The sequence below is a fragment of the Excalfactoria chinensis genome, chromosome 2 (assembly GCF_039878825.1).
Source record: "Excalfactoria chinensis isolate bCotChi1 chromosome 2, bCotChi1.hap2, whole genome shotgun sequence".
Classification (NCBI taxonomy): Eukaryota; Metazoa; Chordata; class Aves; order Galliformes; family Phasianidae; genus Excalfactoria; species Excalfactoria chinensis.
This window is the reverse complement of record NC_092826.1, coordinates 66,232,206-66,257,409: the sequence shown is the minus strand read 5'-3', so window position 1 is coordinate 66,257,409 and position 25,204 is coordinate 66,232,206. Positions and strand designations below refer to the sequence as shown.

Sequence of the window (25,204 nt, the reverse complement as noted above, 5' to 3'; positions counted from 1 at the left end):
CCCCTATTTTAGAACTGATTCTTACACTTCAAAACTTGCAACAAAAACTACCACCATCCCATGCCTCCATATCAGTCATCTGCCAAATAGTAGAAAGACTGGACAAAATGGAGAAGAGCCAGGATGGCATGAGGGAGGAAATGTCCCTGGTGATTAATCGTGATGAACCTGTGGCAGTATCAGAAACACCCAATGAAGACCAGGATGATCAAAAGAACCTTCTGAAGGAGCTGGTCAAACTGATCAAAGTCTCAGCTATCAAAGGCAAACAACCCCCTGTTCAAGCAAATGACCACAGTAAATTTATGTCTCATGCTGCCCTGTGGAGCTACTTACATGAGCATGGAGAGAACATGAAATGGCATGACAAACCCTTCTCCTGCACTAGTAGCATGGGTGAGAGAACTACAGAGCAGATCAACTACCACTGAAGTTGCTCCCATTACTTCAAGTAACAAACAGAGGAGCCCTGCCCTCAGCCAGGGGAGAGAAAGGGATAATAGAGTGTATTGGACTGTGTGGATTCAATGGCCTGGCACATCAGAACCACAGGAATATAAAGCACTGGTGGACACTGCTGCCCAGTGCACTCTGATGCCCTTAAGTTATAAAGGGACAGAACTGATTTGTATCTCTGGAGTGACTGTAGGCACTCAGGAATTGTCTGTGTTGGAGGCAGAAATACACCTCACTGGTAAAACCTGTCAGAAACACCCTATAGTGACTGGACGGGGGCTCCACGCATACTTGGTATAGATTATCTTAAAAGGGTACATTTCAAGGATCCCAAGGGATATTGATGGGCTTTTGGAATAGCTGCTATGGATACAGACAACATTAAGGAGCTGTCTGTCTTATCTGGCCTGTCAGAAGACCCATCTGTTGTGGGGTTACTACAGATAAAAGAGCAGAAGGTACCAAATGCAATGAAAACAGTGCATAGACAGCAGTACCACACCAACAGGGATTCCTTGCTCCCCATTCACAGGCTGATTCATCAGCTAGAGAGTCAGGGGGTGATCAGCCAAACCCACTCACCACTTAACAGCCCCATATGGCCGATGAGTAAAGCCAGTGAAGAACGGAGGCTGACAGTAGATTACTATGGCCTGAATGAAGCCACACCCCCACTGAGTGCTGCTGTGCCAGACACATTAGAACTCCAGTACGAACTGGAGTCAAAAGCAGCCTAATGGTACGCCACCATTGACATTGCTAATGCCGCCTTCTCCATTCCGTTGGCCACAGAATGCAGGCCACAGTTTGCTTTTACTCGGAGGTGTGTTCGGTACACATGGAACCATATGCCCCAGGGGTAGAAACACAGCCCGACCATTTATCATGGACTGATTCAAAACACATTGGAACAGGGCAGTGCTCCCAAGCACCTGCAGTACATCGATGACGTTGTGTGGGGTGATACAGCAGAGGAAAACTTTTAGAAAGGAGAGCAAATAATTCAAATTCTTCTGCATGCTGGTTTCACTATTAAGCAAAACAAAGTGAAGGGACCTGCCCAGGAGATTCACTTCCTAGGAGTAAAATGGTAAGATCGGCACTGTCACATCCCAGGAGATGTGATTAACAAAATCACCACTATGTCTCCTCTGACTAGCAAGAAAGAGAGACAGTCTTTTCTGGGTGTAGTGGTCATTTGGAGGATGCACATCCCAAACTACAGCCTCATAGTGAGCCCTCTCTATCAGGTGACATGAAAGAACAACAATTTCACATGGGGTCCTGAACAGCAACAGGCATTTGAACAGATTAAACAGGAGATATCCTGTGCTGTGGCCCTAGGGCCAGTATGGATGGGACAGGATGTAAAGAACATCCTCTACTCTGCTGCTGGAGAGAAAGGTCCCACCTGGAGTTTGTGGCAGAGAGCCTCAGGAGAGACCTGAGGCTGACCTCTGAGATTTTGGAGTCGAGCATACAAGGGTTCGGAAGAGGGCTATACTCCAACCAAAAAGGAGATCCTAGCAGTATACTAGGGGGCTCAGGCTGCTTCTGAAGTAACTGGCGCTGAAACACAGCTCCTTCTGGCACCCCAACTACCAGTACTGAACTGGATGCTTAAAAGAAAGGTCCCCTCCACCCATCACACTACTGACGCTACCTGGAGCAAGTGGATTACACTGATTACACAATGAGCGTGGATGGGGAACCTCAGTCATCCAGGAATCCTAGAGGTGATCACGGACTGGCCTGAAGGAAAAAAGTTTGGAGCATCACCAGGAGAAGAGGCGTCACGTGCTAAAGAGGCCCCACCATACAATGAACTACCAGAAAATGAAAAGAAATATGCCCTGTTAACTGATGGGTCATGTTGTATTGAAGGGAAGCATCACAAATGGAAGGCTGCTGTGTGAAGCCCCACACGACAGGTTGCAGAGGCCACTGAAGATAAAGGAGAATCAAGTCAGTTTGCAGAGGTAAAGGCTGTCCAGCTGGCCTTAGATGTTGCTGAATGGGAGAGGTGGCCAATGCTTTATCTTTATACTGACTCATGAATGGTGGCGAACACCTTATGGGGGTAGTTACAAGCAGAGGGAACAAAATAACTGGCAGCGGAAAGGTAAACCTATTTGGGCTGCTGAATTGTGGAAAGGCATTGCTGCCCAAATAAAGAATACAGTTGTAAAGGTGTGCCATGTGGATGCTCATATGCCCAAGAGTTGGGCTACTGAAGAACAACAAACAAACCATCAGGTAGATCAAGCTGCCAGAATTGAGGTGGCTCAAATAGACTTGGACTGGCAGAACAAGGGCGAACTATTTCTAGCTTGATGGGTCCATGAGACCTCAAGCCATCAAGGAAGAGACCAAGGGGTGGACTTAACTATGGACGCTATTGCACAGGTTATTCATGACTGTGACACATGTGTGTCATGGTTTTGCAATTTTGTAATTTTGCTATCAGTATTCCACATCATAACATCATGATAAAGCATAGATAATTTTGACAAATCTGCTGCTCACAAAAGAAGACTGAATGTCCCAGAGAACACCACGGTCATTCATATGACAAGGACTCTATATAATCTCACTTCAGTGCTGGACTCACTCTCTTGGACCTTGCCAGCCAGGGGGGAGCCATGTGGGAGTGTTCCAGCCATTTCGCCTAGAGTTACAGTAGGCCTCTCGGTTTCGGGACTCACTCTCTCCTATTTTACTTGATTTGTTAGCCTTAATTCCAATTATATTGTATTATATTGTGTTATTCTGTATTTCGATATAGTATTTAGTAAATAAGTGTGCCTCCTTAGATTATTGCCACTGTATTTATTTTCAATTTCCCTTTTTCCTTCTGGGATAGCGGCCCTGCAGGCCATCTATTCCCCTGTCATGGGTACAGGTAGATTTTAGGTTAACCCATGATAATGTGCAATGATTAAAGAAGCCAAGAAAAAAAAAAAAGAAGACAAGGAAGATCAAGCAAGGCTTATCACATAGCATTTAAGAAGATCTTGTGATAAGGAGGCATTATGTCTCATGGCTCATGTTTACAGCACTGCATTGAGATCATCTTTTGATTAAGGCACTGGACTAGGATACCAGAAGCTGAAGTTCCATACTCTGTATTGCACTTGTCTTTACCAGTTTAAATCAGCTGATCTTTTTATCTTTTTTTTTGTTGTTGTTGTTGGAACCAAGCGTAAGGAGACTGAAGTTTCAAAAGTACTGAGAGTTTCAGATATACCCATCCAGCTGCCTACCTCCCACTGAAGTTATCACCCCCTCGTACCTCATGTTCTCCATTTTTAGAGCACATACAGTACTTCTTCCTAACCTTCAGAAGATGAGGAATTTTAAATAGATTAATGTCAGTCAATACAGCATTTAGCACAGCCTGTTGCCATTTACAATAACATTGCTGTAAAGGCCAGGCTTCCCTATTCTTGCTGTACAAGGCATGAGAAATCGGTAAGAAATACTAACTTGTTCTGATTCTAGAAAAGAAAATGGTATTATTTTTGACAGAAGGTAAAAGCAGACGATTAGGAAACTATATTTATATATCTTCCCCTCAATATCCAACCTAAATTTTCCCTCCTTTAACATAAAACCATTTCCCCTTGTCCTGCCATTATCTACCCTCATAAAGAGTTAACTCCCCTCCTGTTTGTAGGCTCCCTTTAGGTACTACAATGAGGTCATCTTATTCTCTTAATTACATGCTTGGCTCCAAGAGTAACTATAACCTCACTTCCCCATAGGGTTGAATGATCAACCTCATCAACTTATCCTTGTGGTGCAGTCTTGCTCTTTGAGAAAGTACATCCGTATTACAAGGTCTTTTGACATTAAAATTGGTATGGTACTATTCATCAACTGCCATAACTCTGTGAGTTTGTTTTGTTCAACCACATACAAACCTTCAACATCTGTGACATCAAGAAACAAGGAATTTTAATCAGCATGTTATGTGGAAAACCTCTGATTTGGTTCTAAACCTATAAGCCTGAAAGTTCCACTGAAGGCCTCAATACTGAAATAATATACTCTTATTCACTGTGGTGTTGAAGAACAAAATACATTCACCTAGTGCTGACATGGAGGAAAAATTCTCAGTTCATAGATATAAAATAAAACATGAAAAAGCTTCCAGCTATACTACTGCAAACAAGATAGCTAAGCTTACTTAGAATGCTGTGAGAAAAATACTAAAATGTGGTTGAAGATGCTATAGCATTAAAAAAGAAAAACACCTGTGAAGACAAAGGGAAATTGCTACTCCTAATGTTATCATCAGATATTTTAACTCACCTGCAATGAAACAAGGACGTTTTAACCAGTCTGAAGGGTACTCTGCATAAGTGGTTAAGCTTCGGCCTTGCAAGTATCCATTGAATATACAGAAGAGAAGTGCTAGTAGGAAGGTGAAAAACGGTGTTGGCTTTCCTTGCCGGATCAGAAAGGGAAATATGAGTGCCCTAAAATGAATGAGGAAGGAAAATATGTTGCATAAATAAAGGGTGTTTGCAGTGTCCAGACTTGCAATCCACAAACCATATCCTGCTTGCCAAATTCTCAGCAGTCTTTGATCCCTGTTCAGATGGAAGGTTACACTTGCTTTATCACCTAAACATTCAATTTGTTGCCTAAGAAGAGTTAAGGGATTGGTCCTTCCCCCAACTGCTTACAGCAGAAATTTTGAGCTTCGTATCCAAAACAATTACTCTGATAGGAGTGGTAAAGACAAATGATGTTAAACACAAGACTGAATGTTCTCCTCCTTTGTTTCTCAATTCTAAGTGTTATATTCAAGCATTATGAAATGCACCCGGTCTCATAAACCCTACACACAAAGCCTATCAGGATTTTCAGGTGATAACATCAATGTGAAAAACACTGTGGTAGATGATAATACTTTTACCTAACCAAGATACTTCACAACAAACTGTCATCCTTACCTGTATGGAATAAGGCACCATAGAGTGAGTATGACACTAAGGAAATGGACAAGTGCATTAGAAATTGCTGAACTGAAACTCCAGAACAAATGGAAACTAATTACAACTAGACCAGGCAACACACCAACAAGAGTAGGGGCACACCTGTGTACTTTTACACATTGTGGGTACTTCTGCATGGAAGCTAGAGCACGGGACAGCTGGTCAATCACCTGCTTAGCTTCTCAACTTATATTATTGTTAACCTTGATAATCTAGCTTGTTTTGACAGCTTATCTATCCACACAGCCTGTGAAACCGATCACAAGAAACTGGATTTTCAAGTGTGGAAAATTCATGGTTTTGAAAGAGAATCCCCTTGAAAGTAATTTAATAGAGCTCTGTTGCCTCCTAGCCGTAGAAGTCACTTAAAATATATTAATTGCTTCACTTTGACAGTCTCTGCTCCAAGAAAACTGCTGCAGAAATGACAAACAGCTGCCATTCCATTTGGGCAAGAAATCCCAATGGCTTTTCCCAGAGAATTAAATGAGCAAACAAACTCCAGGCAAGAAAAAGCAAGTGAATGTTTGCGTGCTCTATCCCATGCAATGAGCCAACTCCTGATCACATACTGACTTAATTGGGATCTATAATGATACAGGACTGGGATTACAGAAGTATGAATGCTCTTCAGGTGTCTGCCAGCTACTCAAGGACTACTGTCTCAAAACATCAGTAGAGCCACAGCCATTAAGTGGACTGGAAAAGCCTACTGAGGTCAACCAGTCCAACTGCCAGCCCATCCCCACCATACCCACTAGCCATGCCCTCAGTGCCACATCCACACATTCCTTCAACACCTCCATAGGCGGTGACTCCTCCACCTCCCTGGGCAGCCTGTACCACAGCCTCTGAGAACAAATTCTCCCTATCAACCAACCTGAACCTCCCCTGTTGCAACTTGAGGCCACCCTCACTCATCCCTGTCAGTGATTACTTATAGGAGAAGCAAAACTCCAGTGGTTTGAGAGGTAAAACGTAATTAATTAATTAATTAGCAGGATCATTCTAAGCCTACTGCAGTACAGCAAACCAAAGCTGATGAGAGCTATCTTTCAGTAAACCACCATCTGCAAAACAGTCCCACCAACATTATGCAATCAGAAAAATGACACTGCCACACAACATCTGCTTAAGCCTTTGCCTGCTGTTTCCAGCTTTCCCTATATAGGAAAGGTAGGCTGAGATCACAGAATCACAGAATTGTAGGGGTTGGAAGGGACCTCTAGAGATCATCGAGTCCAACCCCCCTGCCAAAGCAGGTTCCCTACACCACGTTGCACAGGCATTCAGGTGGGTCTTGAATATCTCCAGAGAAGGAGACTCCACCACCCCCCTGGGCAGCCTGTTCCAGTGCTCCATCACCCTCACCATAAAGAAGTTCTTGCGCACATTCGTGCGGAACTTCCTATGCTGAAGTTTCAGCCCATTGCCCCTAGTCCTGTCCCCACGCACTACTGAAAACAGACCAGCCTCGCCACTATGGCTCCCACACCTCAGGTATTTATAAACCTGGATCAAGTCCCCCCTCAGCCTTCTTTTCTCAAGGCTAAACAGACCCAGTTCCCTAAGTCTCTCCTCATAGGGGAGATGGTCCAGGCCCTTCACCATCTTTGTGGCCCTCCGCTGGACTCTTTCCAAGAGATCTCTGTCTTTTTTGTACTGGGGAGCCCAGAACTGGACACAGTATTCCAGATGAGGCCTTACCAGGGCAGAGCAGAGGGGGAGGATCACCTCCCTTGACCTGCTGGCTATGCTCTTTTTAATGCACCCCAGAGATCCCGTTCCAAAGCCATTCGTGCTTTTACGAAGGGAACGACGCGGAGCAGAGGCACAGCACCGTTTCAAGAGCCACCAGGTCATCTCCACGGCACACCTCAAGCTCTCGGCACCGGGAAAACCGCCAGCCCACCACAGCAGCCCGGGCTGCAGTCAGCACTGCGCTGAAAGCCCTTAGCGTACTGCTGCCCCGTTTCATACCACCGAGATCGGATAACGCAGCAACCCCGGAGCACCGCCCTGACCGCCCGCACCTGTTCACGTAGTGCAGGATGAAGCACAACAGCAGCACGGCGTTGGGCAGCCGCCAGGTGGGGACGCAGGCGGCCAGCGCGAGCGGGACGAGGAGCGAGGGCAGCTCCTGCAGCAGCCAGGCGGGCCGAGCGGGCACCAGCCAGCCGAAGCGCCGCGATGAGTAGCGCCCGTAGGGCATGGGGATGAAGTGCAGCAGCAGCGCTGACGCAGCGCCCAGTGCCACCAGCCCGTAGGAGAGCAGATGCAGCAGGCGCTGCTCCCGCGGGCCCGCTACCCGCTGCCAGAACGCGCAGAACGCACCTCCACCTGCCATGGCGCGCTACGCCCAACTGAGACAAGCCGCCCCGCGACTCCTCCATTCATCGGCAGCCTGCGGCACGCCCCCTGATGTCCCGGACCAATCGGCGTAGGGGGCGGAGCCTCCCGCCTCCCACTGGTTGGTGGAGGAGCCGGGGGGCGGGGTCGGCTACACGGCGGTTCCCGTGAGCGGAAGTGGGCCGGCGGTAGCGCGGCCCGGAAGGAGCGGTAGGGGTGGAGCCCGCGCATGCGCGTCGCTCGCGGGCGCGCGTGGACGTGAGGCGCGTGGTGCCGTCGCTCCACCACACACTCGTCACTGAGAGACACGGCGGGGGTCGGCAGGCGCCTGCTCGCCATGGGCCGCCGGGCGCGGGATCGCCGGCGGCAGCTGCAGCCGCAGCAGCGCCGGGAGCGGAGCGGCGGCGGCGGGGACCAAGCGGTGAGAGGCGGGTTGGGATGGGAACGGGCCGCGGCGGGGCCGGCGTGCTGACGGGCCGCGCGTTGCAGGGCTGGGCCGGTGGCTACCCCGAGATCGTGAAGGAAAACGAGCTGTTCGAGCGCTATTACCGGGAGCAGCGGATCGTGCCCGACGGCGAGTGGGACGACTTCATGGCGGCGCTGCGGGAGCCGCTGCCCGCCACGCTGCGCATCACCGGCTATAAGAGGTGAGCGGGGCCGAGGGGAGGGCCGCGCCGCGCCGGGAGAGGCCTCTGAGGCACCGCGCCGTGCCTTGCAGCCACGCCAGGGAGATCTTGCACTGCCTGAAGGAGAAGTACTTCCGTGAGCTGCTGCACTTGGAGGTCGACGGACAGAAGGTGGAAATGCCGCAGGCGCTGAGCTGGTAAGCCTGATGGTGGGGTGAAGCGTCCTGCAGGCCCTCTGCATCCACTGTGCTGGGCTGGTCTGCACCCTTTTGCTTTTGGTTTTCCCCTCCCTCCTGCAGGTATCCAGAGGAGTTAGCGTGGCACACCAACCTGAGTAGAAAAATCCTACGTAAGTCACCGCAGCTGGAGAGGTTTCATCAGTTTCTGGTTAGCGAGACGGAGTGTGTAAGTTCAGATCTTGGTACTTATTTTGCACTTCGGGCATTATTTTATTTCAGTGCAGTATTGCGGTGGTACCCATCAGAAACTGGCTAGCTCAGGAAAAGTGGGGTTTTGTGTTGCTGTTGACTGTGACTCATCCCGTACTTCCACTACATAACTACAATTATGAATGTTCCTCCTCAACTAGTAGCCATTTAGTTGGTTTGGGAATGTATAAACATATGCCTCTGAAATAACAGTTGTTCGAGGGAGAAGAATCCCTAAAATGTCATCTAGTCCAACTCCCCTGCGATAAGCAGGGACACCTACAGCTAGATCAGGTTGCTCAGGGCCCTATCCAGCCTGACCTTAATGTGTTTTCTGGAAAGAGGCATCAGCCACCTCTCTGGGAAGCCAGTTTTATTGCCTCACCAAAAAGCTTTTTCCTTATATCCAATCTGCTTCTCCCATTTTTCACTTTGAAGTCATTTCTTTTTGTTCTGACTCAACAGACCATGCTATAGAGTCTGTCCCCTTCTTTCTTATGGCTACCCTTCGGATACTGAGAGACTTCCCCAGAGCCTTTTCCAAAGTGAACAGCCCTGACTTGTAACTATTGCTCATTCAAAAGGCAGGTGTTTGAGTGTGGTATAAGATGTGTATGTGTATATTACAGAAAGTTCCCTTCAGTAATGGATGTTTCTCTCTTGGTGTAAGTCAGTTTCTGATTTCATCTGAGCAGAAATTAGATCTGTAGAACTATCAAAGGTGGAGTAAATCTGAAATCCTCAGAAACGTCTTGATGAGATAATATTATGTGCTACAAACTTTAACCCGAAGTTTGTAACTGCTTTTGACTCTTTAATTATTTTAATTCACAGAGTTTTTAAAAACCCGTTTCAGGAGAAATGCTTTCTCTTTTGTCAAATGATTTTGTTCTTTCTCATTTGAAGGGAAACATCAGTCGTCAAGAGGCTGTTAGTATGATCCCACCTCTGCTGCTTAATGTTAATCCTGATCATAAGGTAACTAAGAAACACGATGTGGTGCCTTCATAGGATATTGCTTCACCAGCTGGCAACTACAGTGGCAGTGCTGGTGTTCAGTGCTGGCATGTTTTGTGCATTCTCTAAGGAGTCTGTAGCTTAGATTGGAGGGGACCCTAAAGATCATCTAGTTCCAACCTCCCTGCCTTGGTTAGGGTTTCCGACCTCAAGATCAGGCTGTCCAGGGTCCTGTCTGGCCTGGACTTGAATACCTTTAGGGATGGGGCATTTGCAGCTTCTCAGGACAACCTGTGCCAGTGTCTCACCACCATCTGGGTAAAGAATTTACCCTTAACATCAAACTTAAATCTTCTCTTTTTTAGTTAGAAGCTATTTTCCTCTTGTCCTGCCTCTACCAGACCATATAAAAAGTCAGTCCACCTTCTGCTTATAAGCTCCCTCCCAGTAACAGAAGGCCTCTGTGAGGTCTCCCCACTGCCTTCTCCAAGCTAAACAAGCCCAACTCTCCCAACCTTTCTTCATACGAGAGGTGCTCTAGTGCTCTGATCATCCTTGTGACCCTTCTCAGGACTCACTCAAACAGCTATGAATGTATTTGTGTTTGTTTTAGCCCCTTGAGGTAAAGCTGCATTCCTTGGTGAATTTCAAGGACAGAGCTGTACTTCCCATTGTTTGTTTTGTGGTGGGGTTTGGTTTTTTTTTGACCATCAGTGTCCTCAGTAATCATAATTATTATGCTTAATACGTTTTTCAAGTGCATAGCAGGTAGGGCTTCTTGGTTTGTTTGTTGGTTTGTTTGTTTTTAACCATTTGTGTTTGTAGATTCTAGATATGTGTGCTGCACCTGGATCTAAGACTGCACAACTCATTGAAATGTTGCACGCGGACATGAATGTTCCTTTTCCCAGTAAGTTTGCACAAGCTATCGAAAACCTTTGGGACTTTACATTTTATTTTATTTTTATTTTTATTTTATTTTATTTTATTTTATTTTATTTTATTTTATTTTATTTTATTTTATTTTATTTTATTTTCCCTGTGGGTTACCTTTAATATCCCAGAAATCAACTGCATTTACCTACCTACTGAATTCCATAGTTTGTTGAATTATATGAGATGGGAAGTACCTCTGTCTCGTCCTTGAAACTTTCGTGGGCTTCTTTGGCTTGAAGGAAAGAGATGGATTGTGCATCTTCACAGTCCAGACTGCAGTAGATGCGATCACAGCTTAGTTTATCTATATCTAGTGTATTTAGCAGGTGGTGTCATATTAGCCTCCGTGTTTGGTGGTTTCCTGCAAACACTTGGCTTAAGCTGCTTGAGGCTTAAACTTCCAAATAGTTACATCTAGGTAGATGCTCACAGAAAATACTATCCATAGAAATGATGAGGTTGGGGGTGGGTTCTTTCTGCTTTATACTTCTGATGTACGGAGGTTGTTTTCAGCGCCAGTGAAGGTTTTACCTTTGTTCCAAGAGAATGAAAAGTGGAAGGACCTTTATCTGTGTCTTTCCAGCCGTGTGGAAGTTAGAAATCTTGAGAGTATCTTGGTCGTGTTTATTAAACCTCACCATGTTTAATTTACATTCAGGAAGGTGTTCTCTGTTCATAAATAGTTTCCTAAATAAAACTATCTGGTAAAAGATTTGCACGAATGTGAAGATGAGCAATAAACTGTGTAAATTATTTAACTGTTAAATAGTAAAGTTTGTTTTATTCTACTGTTTTATGTTCACAGAGGGTTTTGTAATTGCTAATGATGTTGACAACAAGCGTTGCTACTTACTGGTTCATCAGGCTAAAAGATTAAACAGTCCATGTATCATGGTGGTAAACCACGATGCCTCCAGTATCCCTAACCTACAAATAGATGTGGATGGAAGAAAAGAGATCCTCTTCTATGACAGGATTTTGTGTGACGTCCCCTGCAGGTATCTTGTGCCTCCATGTACTAGAATTTTTGTGTTACTGAGTGTGTTAAGCTGTATATTGACTTCCAAAAGAGCTGAATCTCTTAAACTGTCGTAGGTAAGGGAATACCACATCAAGGAGACCTTTTTTCATTTCAAGTGATACTTAAATGTGGTTAGTTTAAGTGTTAAACATTTTCAACTTACAGTTGGTGTACTGAAAAACGAAAATAGTGTAGAAATGAAAGTACAGCGTATGGGAATTGGTTACTGTGGAGAGGAATGTTAACTCAACTGCAAGTCCTTTGGATATGGAATAAATTTTACCCACAAATAACAAATACGTTTTCAACCTCATTTCTAGTGGAGATGGAACCATGAGGAAAAACATTGATGTATGGAAGAAGTGGACAACACAAAACAGTTTGCAGCTCCATGGGTAAAAATGCTTATTGTACATCTCTCGTCTTTCATTTCTACTCCTCCTTTTCCCCCTTCTTTTCTGTACCAGCATACATTTGTATGTTAATATAGGACAAAGGATTTTTAATTTTCATCAAATCAAGAGTTCATACATCATTCTGAGAAAAGTTTTAGCATTTCAAGTGTGAGGCCAACCTCCAGTGAAGTGTGTGAATCGAAATCTCTTGTATTTTTATGAATATACGACATTGATATTCAGTGGATTAATTCTCTACAGAGTGAATAACAGAGTAGGGAACAGATCAGTCAAACAGGATTGGTAATGTTTAGGCAGGTGAAATACTGTTAGAAAATAACTGGCATAATCACAGAGACTTGTAAAATTTAACAGTAGTGTTTTAAGTCTTTTAAAATTTTAGAGTTCTTACATGGTTTTAGTTACCTAAGACTGACTTGTGTTAATTGAAGGTGAGTACAGGTGTATGATAAATAAAAAGGCATTAATTAAAAGACAGTTGAAAAGCTGAGAATATTTTATTTGTATTTGTTCAAGCTGGGAGTGCAGTCAGTCGGAATGATTCAGTGATGAGGTGTTACTGCTGAGTAACTCTATTGTAATTACAGGGTTTGTTTTAGTTGTAAGGTTATCCAGTTCAGTGATACCTTCCACTGAAGACCAGTGTTACTTAAACTCTGTTGCCTGTAGTACCTGGAACAGTTAGATTATTCTTCATTTTAATTCTAGATTTATGAGAAGACACGGGCTTGGGTGGTTATTTTTCTCCTGTTGTATGCTTTATAATAAACTTGATGGAGCACTAGGTGGATCTGATAACAGAAGGTCATGTTAAAGCTTACTATGCAGTTGTGCTAGTGTTTGACTAATTGCTCTTTTAACAGGTGTAATTGTGAGGGTGTTTGCAGTATAGAGATAGCTGACAGTTTAAAACTGGTTTTAGTTGGTGTACTGGTGACAGCTGTTGAGCTTGGTATGTGCTGATTTTGTAGTCCATGGAGGTCTGTGTGTCTGTAGTATAACTTCAGCTGTGGCAGACTTAATGATAAATGTTTCTGGTTCTTGAATGATACCTTGTTAGACCGAGGTTGTTCTTTTAGATTGCAGCTAAGAATTGCAACCCGTGGCGTTGAACAGCTGGCAGAAGGTGGGAGAATGGTGTATTCTACGTGTTCATTGAATCCTATCGAAAATGAAGCTGTGATTGCATCTCTGCTGGAAAAGAGTCAAGGTGAGATAACAGTAGGAAAAATGTTATTTTTTCAACTGGAAAAAAAATGTGGATGATAGCACTAGTAGTAAGCTTAGTGTACTCCTAGCATGGAAAACAGCAGCATTTTTTTGTGTGTTAGATTTAATTGGGTTTGATATGAGCAGCTTTCTAGAAAGTAAATCAGCTGCCAGTATAAAACCTGAGAAAGTTTTTTAGTGATTTGAAACAAACAAACGAACAGTGGAACTCGGATAGTTACCTGTCTTTTATTAACTGATTCTACTGGTTGGGGTCGTTGCCTCACATTCTTATTTCCTTGGGAAAGCACGACATGGGGTCTCATTTCTGTAGATCATAGGAATAAAAACCCTGGAATCCTTAAGGAGTTTGCTGCATTTAGCATCCTTTCTCTCACATGTTAATAGCTCATGAACTCCAGTGTCTTTAGGCTTATGGTTTTTGTGCAGTTTTGGCTTACAGATGAAGGTATGATTACATTGCTGTTAAGTCTCCATTGTTTGAAGTAATCAGTGGAGGAAAAGTTGAACTGCATTGCATCGGCTTGTTGTAATACTGGCCGGTATGTCTGATCTTCAGCTAAAGGACACTTTTTTGGAGTCCATAACTAGAATTTTGGAGACATCTAACTGGATTTTGCATTCATTTGGTCACCAGTATATTAAGTTGAGCCACGTGCAGTGCAGAAGCAACTGTAATGTTGAAATAGTTGTGGAAGTAGAGCAGCCTCTTGTGTGTAATGTTTTATTTGTGCTAATCCCTGTACTGTTCTCAGAATATGTATGGAATTTCACTGTCTCTGAAACAGCTGTTCAGCTGAAAATACATGGAGATAATTAGGAATCGTCTTTTCAGTAGAAATTAAATGGCCATTTTTTTTTTAAGGGTAGTTTCCTTGGATCTGTTTCCACATGGCTTTTTGAGGGCTGTGTCAGACAAGAGTAAAATGTTTAATGACAAGACTAGAAAGTGGTAAGAACTGTTTTGGCTACAACATGATCCAGTACGGAAAGGGACACAGGCCATTCGTTGCAGTGTTTGAGGGAAATGCAATACTTGGAACTAAGGATCTTAACTGTGCTATTGCACTTTGGCATATGGATCCTGTATCTGCTCAGTACAGGTGGTTTAAAGCCTATTTAGGTGTTCCAGTGAATAAATGTGTTATCCCTGGTGCTTTGAGCGTTAGACCCTAAGAGTTTTCTTAGGTCAGTCCAGAAGTTTTGTTGGTTCTTCTGCCTTAACTGATTACCTATTGTGGTATTGCTACTTACGTAGCAAATTAGTTATTCCTTTCTCTGTAGGGAAAAAGGAAAATGCACTTTTGTACCCTGTTTCTCTGCTGAAAATTGTAGTGCTTCTAACACTTGATTTTAATGCCTGATTGATCTGATGTCATCTTGAGGCATCAGCTGAAGTCATGCTGTAAGTAGTTGACATTCAGAGGAAATACACAGATGACATTCTAGAACCAATACAACATGACGTTTTGGAATATGCATACCTATATCATTTTTCTCACTCATTTAAAAGAGTCACATAGAACTAGCTACTGTAAGAGTGAATGTTTACCTCATCTAGAAGGGATGATTAAATTGTGTAAAACATGAGGAGAAGTATTCCTGATATTTAAATAATCATTCAGAATCTCAAAAGAGACATGTTAAGGTTGCTCCTCACTAGTCGATTTTTATGTAATTCTGTCAGGACTTAGGTTAGCTTAAACTTTTTACTCAGTAGATTAAACAGTCATAATTCTGTGTTGATTGATATTTTTTCCAGTCACGTTGAAATGCATTAAGTATATAAGTCCATAGAATCAGAACATGCTGTGCATTTTCTAAGGCTTAGTCTTTGTAAAAGAGTACTCCTCTGAAAAATCCTTAACCAGTTCAGTAAATTCAAATACTAAGTGAAGATAAAAGCTGTTCTATGACAGTGCTGCCTGGAACGGTGACATAGAATCATAGAATTACCCAGGTTGGAAAAGACCTTGAAGATCATCAAGTCCAACCGCAGCCTAACCAGTAGCCTAACTCTAAAAACCCTCCACTAAATCATATCCCTGAGTACCACATCCAAATGGCTCTTAAACACATCCAGGGATGGCAATTCAACCACCTCCCTGGGGAGCCTATTTAATGGTACAGAGTGTGGAGAACTACTCTATGCAGCTGATAGAAAAAGCACTTAACCATGGGTTCTTGGTTAATGTGTCGCAAACTTCTGTAGTTGGAATGAGCAGCTCTTATCATCTTTCTTGTCAATTTGCACTGTAGTGATTTCATTATATTTGGTTCCTCTGAAGTCATGAAAAGTGATGATCTGAAATCTTTAAGGAAAATGATTTTTATAAAAGTTAAAGTTAGGAGCACGACTTTCAGATTCTGGTGTGTATATATATATATATATATATATATATTTGTTTCTGTGAGATTTCAGGTGCCTTAGAACTTGCTGATGTCTCTTCCGAGTTGCCAGGTTTGAAGAGGATGCCGGGAATTACAAAATGGAAGGTACTTTTATATGGTATTTCTGTGACATTCTTTGTGTTTGGTGGAGTAAAATTCCAAGGGATTAGATTGACCTGAAATAATGTTAGTAACTTACTGTTTAGAGTTTTAGACTATATGGTATTAAAGAAGAGGGTGAAAAAAATCTTACCAATGTTAAGTGCCTCTCTCCTCGTCTGCTCTCGTTTTCCTATACCTTTCTTGGTTCTATCACCTCCGCTTTAAACATATTCCCTTTCTGACTGCATTCAGCCCACAGCCTGTAGATGGCACCATCATTTCAGCCACTTTTAACTTAGCCTTCCTTCTCTGACTTTACTGTCTGTAACTTGGATATTTCTGTTGTTTAGCTGGTCCATTTGAATCATTTGGAAGCAAAAGTTGTTAAGCACTGTATGGAAATAACCTACAAAAACTGCAGTGGTGTGAGTAATCTTAGTATATTAATAGAAATCCTGTATTTTTCTCCAGGGCTTGTCTGTTTCCACCTTAATAGGGAGGAACAAATAAGCCCAAAGCTTCTTCAGCTTCCAATAAGAGTATAATCAAGAAGTAGAAAGCCATCCTGGTAGTAGGATCCTCTGATTAAATTTGGCTTATGAATCTCTGCTTTTGCAACACCACTTGTTAGTTATGCCTTTCTCCAGTGCTTCACTAGTCTCTCACAACAGCATGGTCTGCAGGTTTGTATTTGTGTGCAGGCTAATGAACAGGGTGCATAGAGTAAAGATTTTCTTACGCTCTGCCATTAGAAACCTGGACTAGAGACTGGGCTATAAAATGTGTACACGGAAATTGCAAAGAGTATATTTTGTTCTCAGTGGGATTTATAGGACTGCGATTTAAATACAAATCTCCATAATATATATTTTAGAAATTAAACTAATAACATTTGTTGGAAGTTGTCCTTTATTTGCTGCTATTACGTTATTTCAAGCCTCACTGGCTAGCTTGTCATTCAGCATATTAGCTTGCTTCGGTACTGTTTTCACTGGGTACAGTCTTTTGTTTCCTGGTGAAACATCTGTTCAGTGGAAGTTGTGTGACTCAGTGATTACATTGAATATTCCTGAGCATGTGTTCGCTGTAAATCTCTGGAAACAGCAAAAGGAAAACAAGGTTCTGTTTGAGTGATGTTCAGTACTCTGTCCTTAGGTTAGATGATGAGTAAACTCCAATGATTTAGCTCTGAAATTTGAAGAAAATAACCTTTTTAACTTCAGGTACCATAATTGACCTCTGCATCTCATCTAGTTGTTGTTCTGCTATGACAAGAACAGGCAAAATGTTCAGTAAAGAGGAGCTCACTACATTCTCTTTGATGCTGCCAGCAGTTACTAAATGGAACAGGGCTGTTAGTTTTCTTGCTATTTAGCATCATTCTGGACTTGTTTTTGCTTCCAGAAAATACGTCAGCATACGCACCCGTCCTGAATTCACCATCCCTGTGTCCTGTTTTGTTACCTTAAAACCACGAAAGGCCCTTCAATTCATGTTTTGCCCAGTGCATCCCCACGTGACCTTTCTTACCTTCCTAGTGACCGCTAAGGAAGCAGGCACGGCGGGTTCTGAAGCTAACTTTCAGCTGTTGTTGCTCACTTTGGTCTTCCTGCCTAAGAATATTCTACTGCAAGAGTGGTGCCTCTAACCTTTCACATAGGATATAAGAATCCTTAAAAGCTTTGAACTTTCAGTGGAATAAGGTATTGTTGTGTGTATGCCGTATCTTAGAGTGGATTTATAGGTGCATTCTAAGTCCTGGATATTATCCAGACAGTGACCTTGTTCTTTGTAATACTTGTATTTCCTTATTTAAAGGTCATGCTGAAAGATGGACAGTGGTTTGAAGAGTGGAAAGACGTGCCTTCAAGTAGACAAACACAAATACGTCCCACGATGTTTCCAATAAAAGAGGAGGAGAAGCTAAAGGCAATGAATCTAGAGCGCTGGTAAGGTTTTTTTTTCCAGGATAGATTTTATGAGGTTTTGATTTCTTAACCTTGTATGGAGATAGGCAAATTGTAATTATAATGTGTTGCAGTACAGCTCTGTGATTGTGCAGGTTTAAATATAATTAGGTTGCTTTGTATGTAATGGTAGTGCGCAATAGTTACATTCCAGTGAGCACTGTTTACCAGGAATAAATATTAATACAGCATGTCAGATTCTTTGCAACCAATAGAGATGCGTAGTCAGATTACCAGAAAAGTGTGTTAAATATTAACATTTCAACACCGTGACTTATTTTCAATGAAAGATTTTGCATAGCTATTCTAAAAATAGTGTTTAGATGTGAGTCATTAAAGATCAAGATGTGAGTGGTGAAATGAATGCGTGGCACTGATGCAAGTTATTTTGTCAGAATGCTCTATTTTAGATCCTGTTTCTACCTTGATAAGTTCAATCTGTGCAATGTTAATGTGGATACTTCAGCTTACCTTGAAAGTGAATGTGACATCGCTAATACTTTAGAGGAGTCTGAAAGCTGATGATGAATACACTGCAGTCATGGTTTTGTTGTTTGTTCCTAGCATTAGGATATTGCCACATCACCAGAACACAGGAGGCTTTTTTGTGGCCGTGTTAATAAAAAAGGCTCCAATGCCATGGAATAAACGCCAGCCTAAGGTAACTTATTTTAAAGGAGCTGAAATGCAAACTTTCAATAACATTTCTGGAATTTACGACCTGATGTCAGACAAAAGATGATTCATAGCAAAATAGCAAGATCATCATTAAAGTCAAGACTAGGAAAGAATTGCAGTAGCTTTTGATTGGATTGCTAAAGCTGTTGCTTCCTTTAGCTGTGTGTGATCTGTCTGTTTGTCTGACGCTGCTTTTTCTACTGTATTCTAAGTGAATTCGGATTTCAATATATCGTACTCTGTGAGGGGTTGCTCAGGAGTGGTTCACTAGCAGATGAGAGTCCAGCAAATCATCAGCAGCGGGGATTGTGTGTAGAACTGTTAGGAGCAGCAGCAGCAGCTTCAGCCATTTGACTTTAATCTCTTGCTGTCAGTTTTGTTTTTCTTCCATCAGCACTGTAAGTTGACGTGAGTCTTTTGATCTTAGTTTGTTCTGAGAGAAACTTTGCGTCTCAATCCCTTTTAGCTGTTTCTGTTTGATTTGCTTAATTAGAAGGATTGAGTGAAACTTGTGTCACAATTGGAAGAAAAGTTTGTTTGTAAGCAAACATCTTTCACATAGTTGACGCTGTTCTAAATTTAACTCTGTAGCACTGTTACGGGAAGCGTACAGTAGGCTGCGTGTGCTATTTTGAGTGCTAGGAAGAAAGCAGCAGATCCTAGCTTAAACTGATCTTCTCCATGAACGTTTGAACATGATTTTATAAATGGTGCAAAACCAGCTTTGGTCACAAGTTGTTCAGAGCCATGCTTAGTGGGAAATACAGCCTGTGGTTGTGTCTGGACTTGAGCAATTAGATCTCCTCAAGCACTTCCGCAGAAGTAGTTAAGAACTAAATGCGTGCAAAGAGCAGGTGTAGATACCTTTTGTTACTCATGAGGTACTATTTTGTCTTTCTTGCAAATGCTGTGTTTGAAACAGGTTCATCAGAAATCACCAGAAAAAACAGGAGATACTGAAGTGACAGCAACAAATGCAGATGATGGTTCTGAAGATACTACTGAGAAACCAACACTTGATGGAGATGAAGAGTCTAAGAAAGTACAAGAACTGCAAAATTCAGACGCTGAGCAAAGCAAAAAGGGAGTTTGCGGGTAAGAAATTGTCTAAATATTTGTCCTGTGACAGCATTGTAATTGCCAAGCATGGTTTAGCTCTATTGGTTTTGCACTTTTAAAAGTGGATCAGTAAAAATTACTGAATTTTGTCAGTTGTTGGACATTTCCATTTATGTCTCCTAATCTAACAAGTTAGGAGAATAACCTCCTTGTATATTAGCATTTGAAAAGTCTGATAGCTCTTTCTTCTCTGGTAAGGAAAAAACTATTTTCAGAAGTTGACCTTTGAAAGATCTTAAACTGTCTCCACAATTTCTTTCTCACAAATGTCTGCTTTGTGTGATTTCTGCTCTCAAGAACTGCTTACACTTCCTCATTTTACAAAGTCAACTGTATGTAGTATTGTCTTACTGAAGAACAGTAAAATGTCAGTACTAAGCTTGGCATATAATCAGTCTCATAAAGGCAAGTGTTGATTAAATTAGTCGAATACCCCTGTTCTAAGTCACTTACTTTTATTAAAATTGACAACGGTATTTGCTTTTTAGACCTCCGCCATCTAAAAAAATGAAGTTATTTGGTTTTAAAGAAGATCCTTTTGTATTTCTCCCTGAAGATGACCCCTTGTTCCTTCCTATCCAGTAAGAAAAAAATGTTTTGTTTTTTTTTTTCGAGTAAGATTCCTAAGTTTTAGGAATATTAGCAATTCAGTGAATCACGCAAAATGGTTCCAGTTGGTCTTAGGTAAACTTGTTCCCTGTCTTTGCGCTAGATGCCCATCACCTCAGCGCTTAAACTCTTCCTAAATGAAGGTAGACAACTAACAGCCACGGATGATAGTTTGCTCTGGAAACGTTCAAGTGTATCTTACTGTCTGTGACATTGAATCATTTCTGATGTCAGGAGCCTTTGAAATGCTAATCTTTGTGTACTGAAGCTAATGTCAACTAACTGAAGGTGTTTGCAGAGATAGCTTAAGGAAAGACACCAATCTGTATGTTTAGAGTATGTGATTTTTGGTTGCTCAGTGAATCAAAACAAGTATTGTGGTCACAGGAAGTTTTATGCACTGGACCCTTCATTTCCCAAGATGAATTTATTAACTCGAACTCAAGAAGGAAAGAAGAGACAGCTGTACATGGTTTCTAAGGAGTTAAGGAATGTGCTCCTCAACAACAGCGAGAAGATGAAGGTATGGTTCATCTTAACAACTGGATGCCTCCTTTACCTTCATTGCAGAGTTAACTGTTTACATAGAGAATTAGCCCTTATGTAGGCCTTGTCTCTGAGTGAATGTTTTTCTTTCTTTGCCTCCTTTATTAAAGAGATGAGGCACTATCTCAAGAGAGGCAAATATCAACCTCCAAGATCAGTATTATTTTTGGCATCCCAGAAATGTTCTGTGGTTTTTAGGTACCTTCACAAATACTCAGAAGTTTATGTTGATGCTGCTGTAGTTATGAGCCTCTTAATTTTAGGAAGTCTTTGAAAAGTTTACCAAAAGTAATGGATAACTTGAGGTGAATTATTAGCTGGCCCTGTTATATGGAAGCATTGTTTGAAAGTAATTTCCAAGCCTGAAAAACTGTTAAGCTGAGCAGTAATGAGATGGATAATTGTTGTGAATTAGAGATTGTGTGTGCAGAATGGGGGGGGCTGGGGGTGTTAATAAAAATCCCCCACAAAATGCATTGTAAATGCTAAAGATTTGTCTTACAAGCAATTGAATAAAATGTACTGACTTCAGAACTAGATCAGGATACTGTTCAAGGCCACGTACAGTTGAATCCTGAGAATCTTCAAGTCTATTCAGTACACGTTTGCATCAGATCTTTAAGATGGGAACTTAGGCTTTTATTCCACATGCGGGAAATGGCTACATAACTGATAAAATCTTCAGAAACTGAAGCCTACTATTTAGATAGTAAGGTTTTGGGTACCACAATTTTATGGCATCCTAATTTTAAGCAGCTCTTGTTTTTAAAATCCTGCCCTTGATTGACTTCCCCAGAATCACACAGAAAATTCTGCCTCAAACGCTGATTAAAATTAGATCTCAATAGTTGCTGCCCTCATTTTATGCCTACCTCTTCTTCACTGTGCATTTTTAAGCATGGGAAGGAGTAGTAATTGTCTGTCTGGAAAGAGAGCATATTTGGCAGTGGGAATTGCTTTTTCCTTTGAATGAGTTTTCATATGAATTTAAGTATCCAGTGCAAACGAGCAAATGTTAAGTCAGGCATTTTCCTAGTTTTAGTCAAACAATGGAGGAAAAACAAAGTTCAGAGTGATAATTTGGAATTTATGCCATTTAATAATGCTTATTGGCTTTGCCTTTTACAGGTTATCAACACAGGGATAAAAGTCTGGTCTCGCAACAGCGATGGTGAGCAGTTTGGATGTGCCTTCAGATTAGCACAAGAGGTAATTACAGAGCACTGTATTTTCAAAAGAGATACTTTGGTTTTCTCTTCAGCTTATGGCACGGCTGGCCCTGAATTTGTCAGATTGAGTCATTTGCATTTTCAGTATGTTTTAAAATTTATAAGATATTTTGTGGTATTGGCTAAAGCTGATGCTGTTTTGAACATTTTGTTAAAGCAGAAACTACATTTTGAAATAATGATGTTTATCTGTTGAACAGGGAATATATACTCTATACCCATTCATTCATGCAAGGATTATAAATGTCTGCATAGAAGATGTTAAAATACTGCTAACCCAGGAAAATCCATTCTTAAGTAAATTTAGCAGTGAAACACAGAGGAAAGTCAAAGACATGGGTAAGCCTTCCAGTTTGTGATATGACAAAATGATCATCGTTTAATGTGTTTAAAATGGAAAAACAGGCAAAAATCTTGCCATGTAAACTGTATTTGCTGTAAAACAAAACTCACCAAGAAGAACCCTTTGAAATTATCCTAAAACTCATTAATTAGGTAATTAAGCATTAGTGAAGCTCGATGTGCCACTAGAAATTGTAGTCCTTTCTGGTCATAGTTTTGAGGCTTATAAACTCCGGGGAGTTGAAGAGTTGCCAAATGAGTGACTTCATGCAGCAGCAGCTCCGTGAGGGAGCATACGAAATAATAGGAGAAAGATTTTTAGGTTCTCTATGAGTCTTTGCTGCTCAGCTGAAATGGTGTCATATGCAATTGTTCCTCATGATTCTGTGTGTCCAATTTAGGAACATGTATTTGATCTTCTTTATATAGGGAGGAATGTGTACTTACACTGAACTTTTCTCCTCTGTGCTGAGTGCTTGAAGAAATTGAGACATTTTTCAGTTTATCTATTTATCTCATTTTCTCTATTTCTATCTATTTTTATCTTGATCGCTGGTTCTTGTATGTTGGGTTTGATGTTCCAAAATAGGAGAAAAGCACTTTATGAAATGTGGGCTGCCATATGCTAATATTACCTTATTTAAAAATTCCTCGTCAAATTTACTGAGTGAATCAAAACACTGTGGTTTTCAGTCTTGATTTGTTTGATTTAGGGGCCTTTTTTTGGCAGGTGCATCTCTAGGTCCTGTACTTAGTGTGGTTTGAACAACAAACCTCAAACCACTGTTAGTGCTTATAGTTTCTTATTGATGTAGGTAACTGCTAACCAGCTGTCGAAGGCATGCTATGCTGTATGGCTGTCTGAAAACTTGATTTTTTCAATATTTTTCTAATCTCTGTTGTTTGACACCAACCTCGTATTAAGTAACACATCCCTTTTGTTTTTTTTCTCTCTCCCTGTACTGCAGCGATGGGAAGTATAGTTCTGAAGTATGAGCCAGACCCTGAGTAAGTAGATATGTAGCTTTCGATTTACTTACTTTTAAAGTCGGGACAGCAGTTTGTTTTGAATCGGGGAACAAAAACAAAAGTGGAAATGCAGTGAGGTCAGCAGTAAAGCCAGCTAGAATAAGATCTAAGGCTACATTTGCCTGTGCCCCTTCAAAAACAGCTGCAGTGTTTAGCTTTATAGAGGAGGGCTGCTTGTTTTGCCACAGATGTTCATCATCACTGCATGTGATGTTTTTGTTTCTCTTTTAAGGAATAGGAAAAAGATAAACATTTTCTTTGTTCATTCTCATTGCCTAGGCAATTTAGGAAGCTCTTTGAGTGATCTTTCTAAACATGAACTTCATCTCATTGTTGCTTATATTGGTTTTAGAAACCTGTCAGAGCCAGAAAATCATTTTACATGTTGTAGAAATGGATAGCCTTGAGAAGTTGGTTTGGTTTGGATTTTTGCTTCCTTTTGTGCTGGGACAAGCGGGTACGCATATAGATACTGAAGTTGAGAACAACATGCTTGCTTCTTGTAAGCTTTCCACTATGGGAGTGGTGAGGTGCTGGCACAGGCTGCCCAGAGAGCTTGTGGATGCCCTGTCCCTGGAGGTGTTCAAGGCCAGGTTGGATGGGGCCCTGGGCAGCCTGGTCTAGTATTAGATATGGAAGTTGGTGGCCCTGCCTGTGGTAGGAGTGTTGGAGATTCATGATCCTTGGGGTCCTTTCCAACCAGAAATCTTCTACGATTGTTCTAGAAATAGTTATAAACTGCATTTACTGTTAATTGTTTTGCATTCAGGCTATGGCTATAAGATTGTTTTCAAGATTCTTTCCCCTGCTTGACCAGAAGTAACTGCTTGTTTGTAGAAAACCTGATGATCTTCAGTGTCCTATAGTGCTCTGTGGTTGGCAAGGAAAGACATCGCTCCGTGCCTTTGTGCCCAAGAATGAGAGACTTCATTACCTGAGGATGATGGGAGTCGAAGTGTTTAAAGCAAAGAGGAAAGAGGGCGAATCAGAAGGTAAAACAGAGGAGGAAGTTCAATGCAGACCAACACAAACAGAGGAAAACATGGATGTGGAAGATAGAGAACGTGATGCAATCACAAAAATGGAAGCAGAAACAGGTGAAGAATCTTCCCACAGTCCTGTGGAAAGCAGTGGTATGGAAATAGAAAATAAAAGTGAGGATTCGGATCAATTTAGTGAAAATACCAACAGTCACATAAGCCAAGAAAGTAAAGATATCAATACAGATAATGTGAAAGATTAACTTTCTTTCTGTGTTACTTCTGTGTAGCTTCCATGAGGCTCACATCCAGACTCTGGCTTTCAGCATGGAAGAGTATTTTAAAATTTCAGTTGGAATTTGACGTTCCTGTTTTAAAATTTCATCTATTTTATTTTTTAAATGAAAACTGTATTAAAAAAATATATATCTATCTTCAAGCGTGTCTTATTTTTACCACTTTTAAGTTCAGTTTCACTTGTGGATTTGCGTGTCTGTTGCTGGCAATGGACCATGCACCAGTAAAATCTAAAGCCTGTCTTTGAAATGGAGATATGGTATGTAGAAATGAACTGCCTGTGGCACTGCTCTGGATCTTATGAAGAATTCCTTCAGAATAAAGCGAAACAACAACTGAGGTTTCACTCAAAGCATGCAAGTTCTAGAAAGAGCATCTTTTCTTTTAAGATTGTTGACCTTGTTAACTGCCTGACCTGACTGCTACGTATGTGGTATTTTTTTAATGGGTAAGGGTATCATGGCAAGTATGCATACAAATGTGCGCATGAGAT

At 41.7% G+C, this 25,204-nt stretch overlaps 2 protein-coding genes across 2 annotated transcripts in view; one reads left to right on the top strand and one right to left on the bottom strand.

The window, feature by feature from the left end:
- The window catches only part of SRD5A1 (steroid 5 alpha-reductase 1), an 18,821-nt gene extending 10,674 nt beyond the window's left edge, over window positions 1-8,147 (bottom strand). The window contains 3 exon segments of the mRNA XM_072328371.1: window positions 4,771-4,937; window positions 7,493-7,856; window positions 7,859-8,147. Of these exon segments, the coding sequence (XP_072184472.1) occupies window positions 4,771-4,937; window positions 7,493-7,856; window positions 7,859-8,147 (820 nt within the window).
- On the top strand, window positions 8,047-25,204 carry NSUN2 (NOP2/Sun RNA methyltransferase 2). The gene is made up of 19 exons (XM_072328370.1): window positions 8,047-8,229; window positions 8,298-8,455; window positions 8,527-8,631; window positions 8,734-8,839; window positions 9,769-9,840; window positions 10,645-10,729; window positions 11,561-11,753; window positions 12,097-12,171; window positions 13,272-13,402; window positions 15,845-15,918; window positions 17,734-17,864; window positions 18,447-18,543; window positions 19,483-19,655; window positions 20,168-20,260; window positions 20,676-20,811; window positions 21,963-22,043; window positions 22,264-22,402; window positions 23,374-23,413; window positions 24,272-25,204. Exons 1-19 carry the CDS (start codon window positions 8,146-8,148, stop codon window positions 24,675-24,677), a joined length of 2,379 nt encoding a protein of 792 aa, XP_072184471.1. The 5' UTR covers window positions 8,047-8,145; the 3' UTR covers window positions 24,678-25,204.

What these genes read in the sequence shown, in the direction of transcription:
- NSUN2 (XM_072328370.1), top strand. Translation starts at nt 8,146, where the DNA reads ATGGGCCGCCGGGCGCGGGATCGCCGGCGGCAGCTGCAGCCGCAGCAG. An exon ending in CGCATCACCGGCTATAAGAG is followed by an intron (nt 8,456 to 8,526) that starts GTGAGCGGGGCC and finishes CGTGCCTTGCAG; the next exon opens with CCACGCCAGGGAGATCTTGC. An exon ending in GGAATAAACGCCAGCCTAAG is followed by an intron (nt 18,544 to 19,482) that starts GTAACTTATTTT and finishes TGTTTGAAACAG; the next exon opens with GTTCATCAGAAATCACCAGA.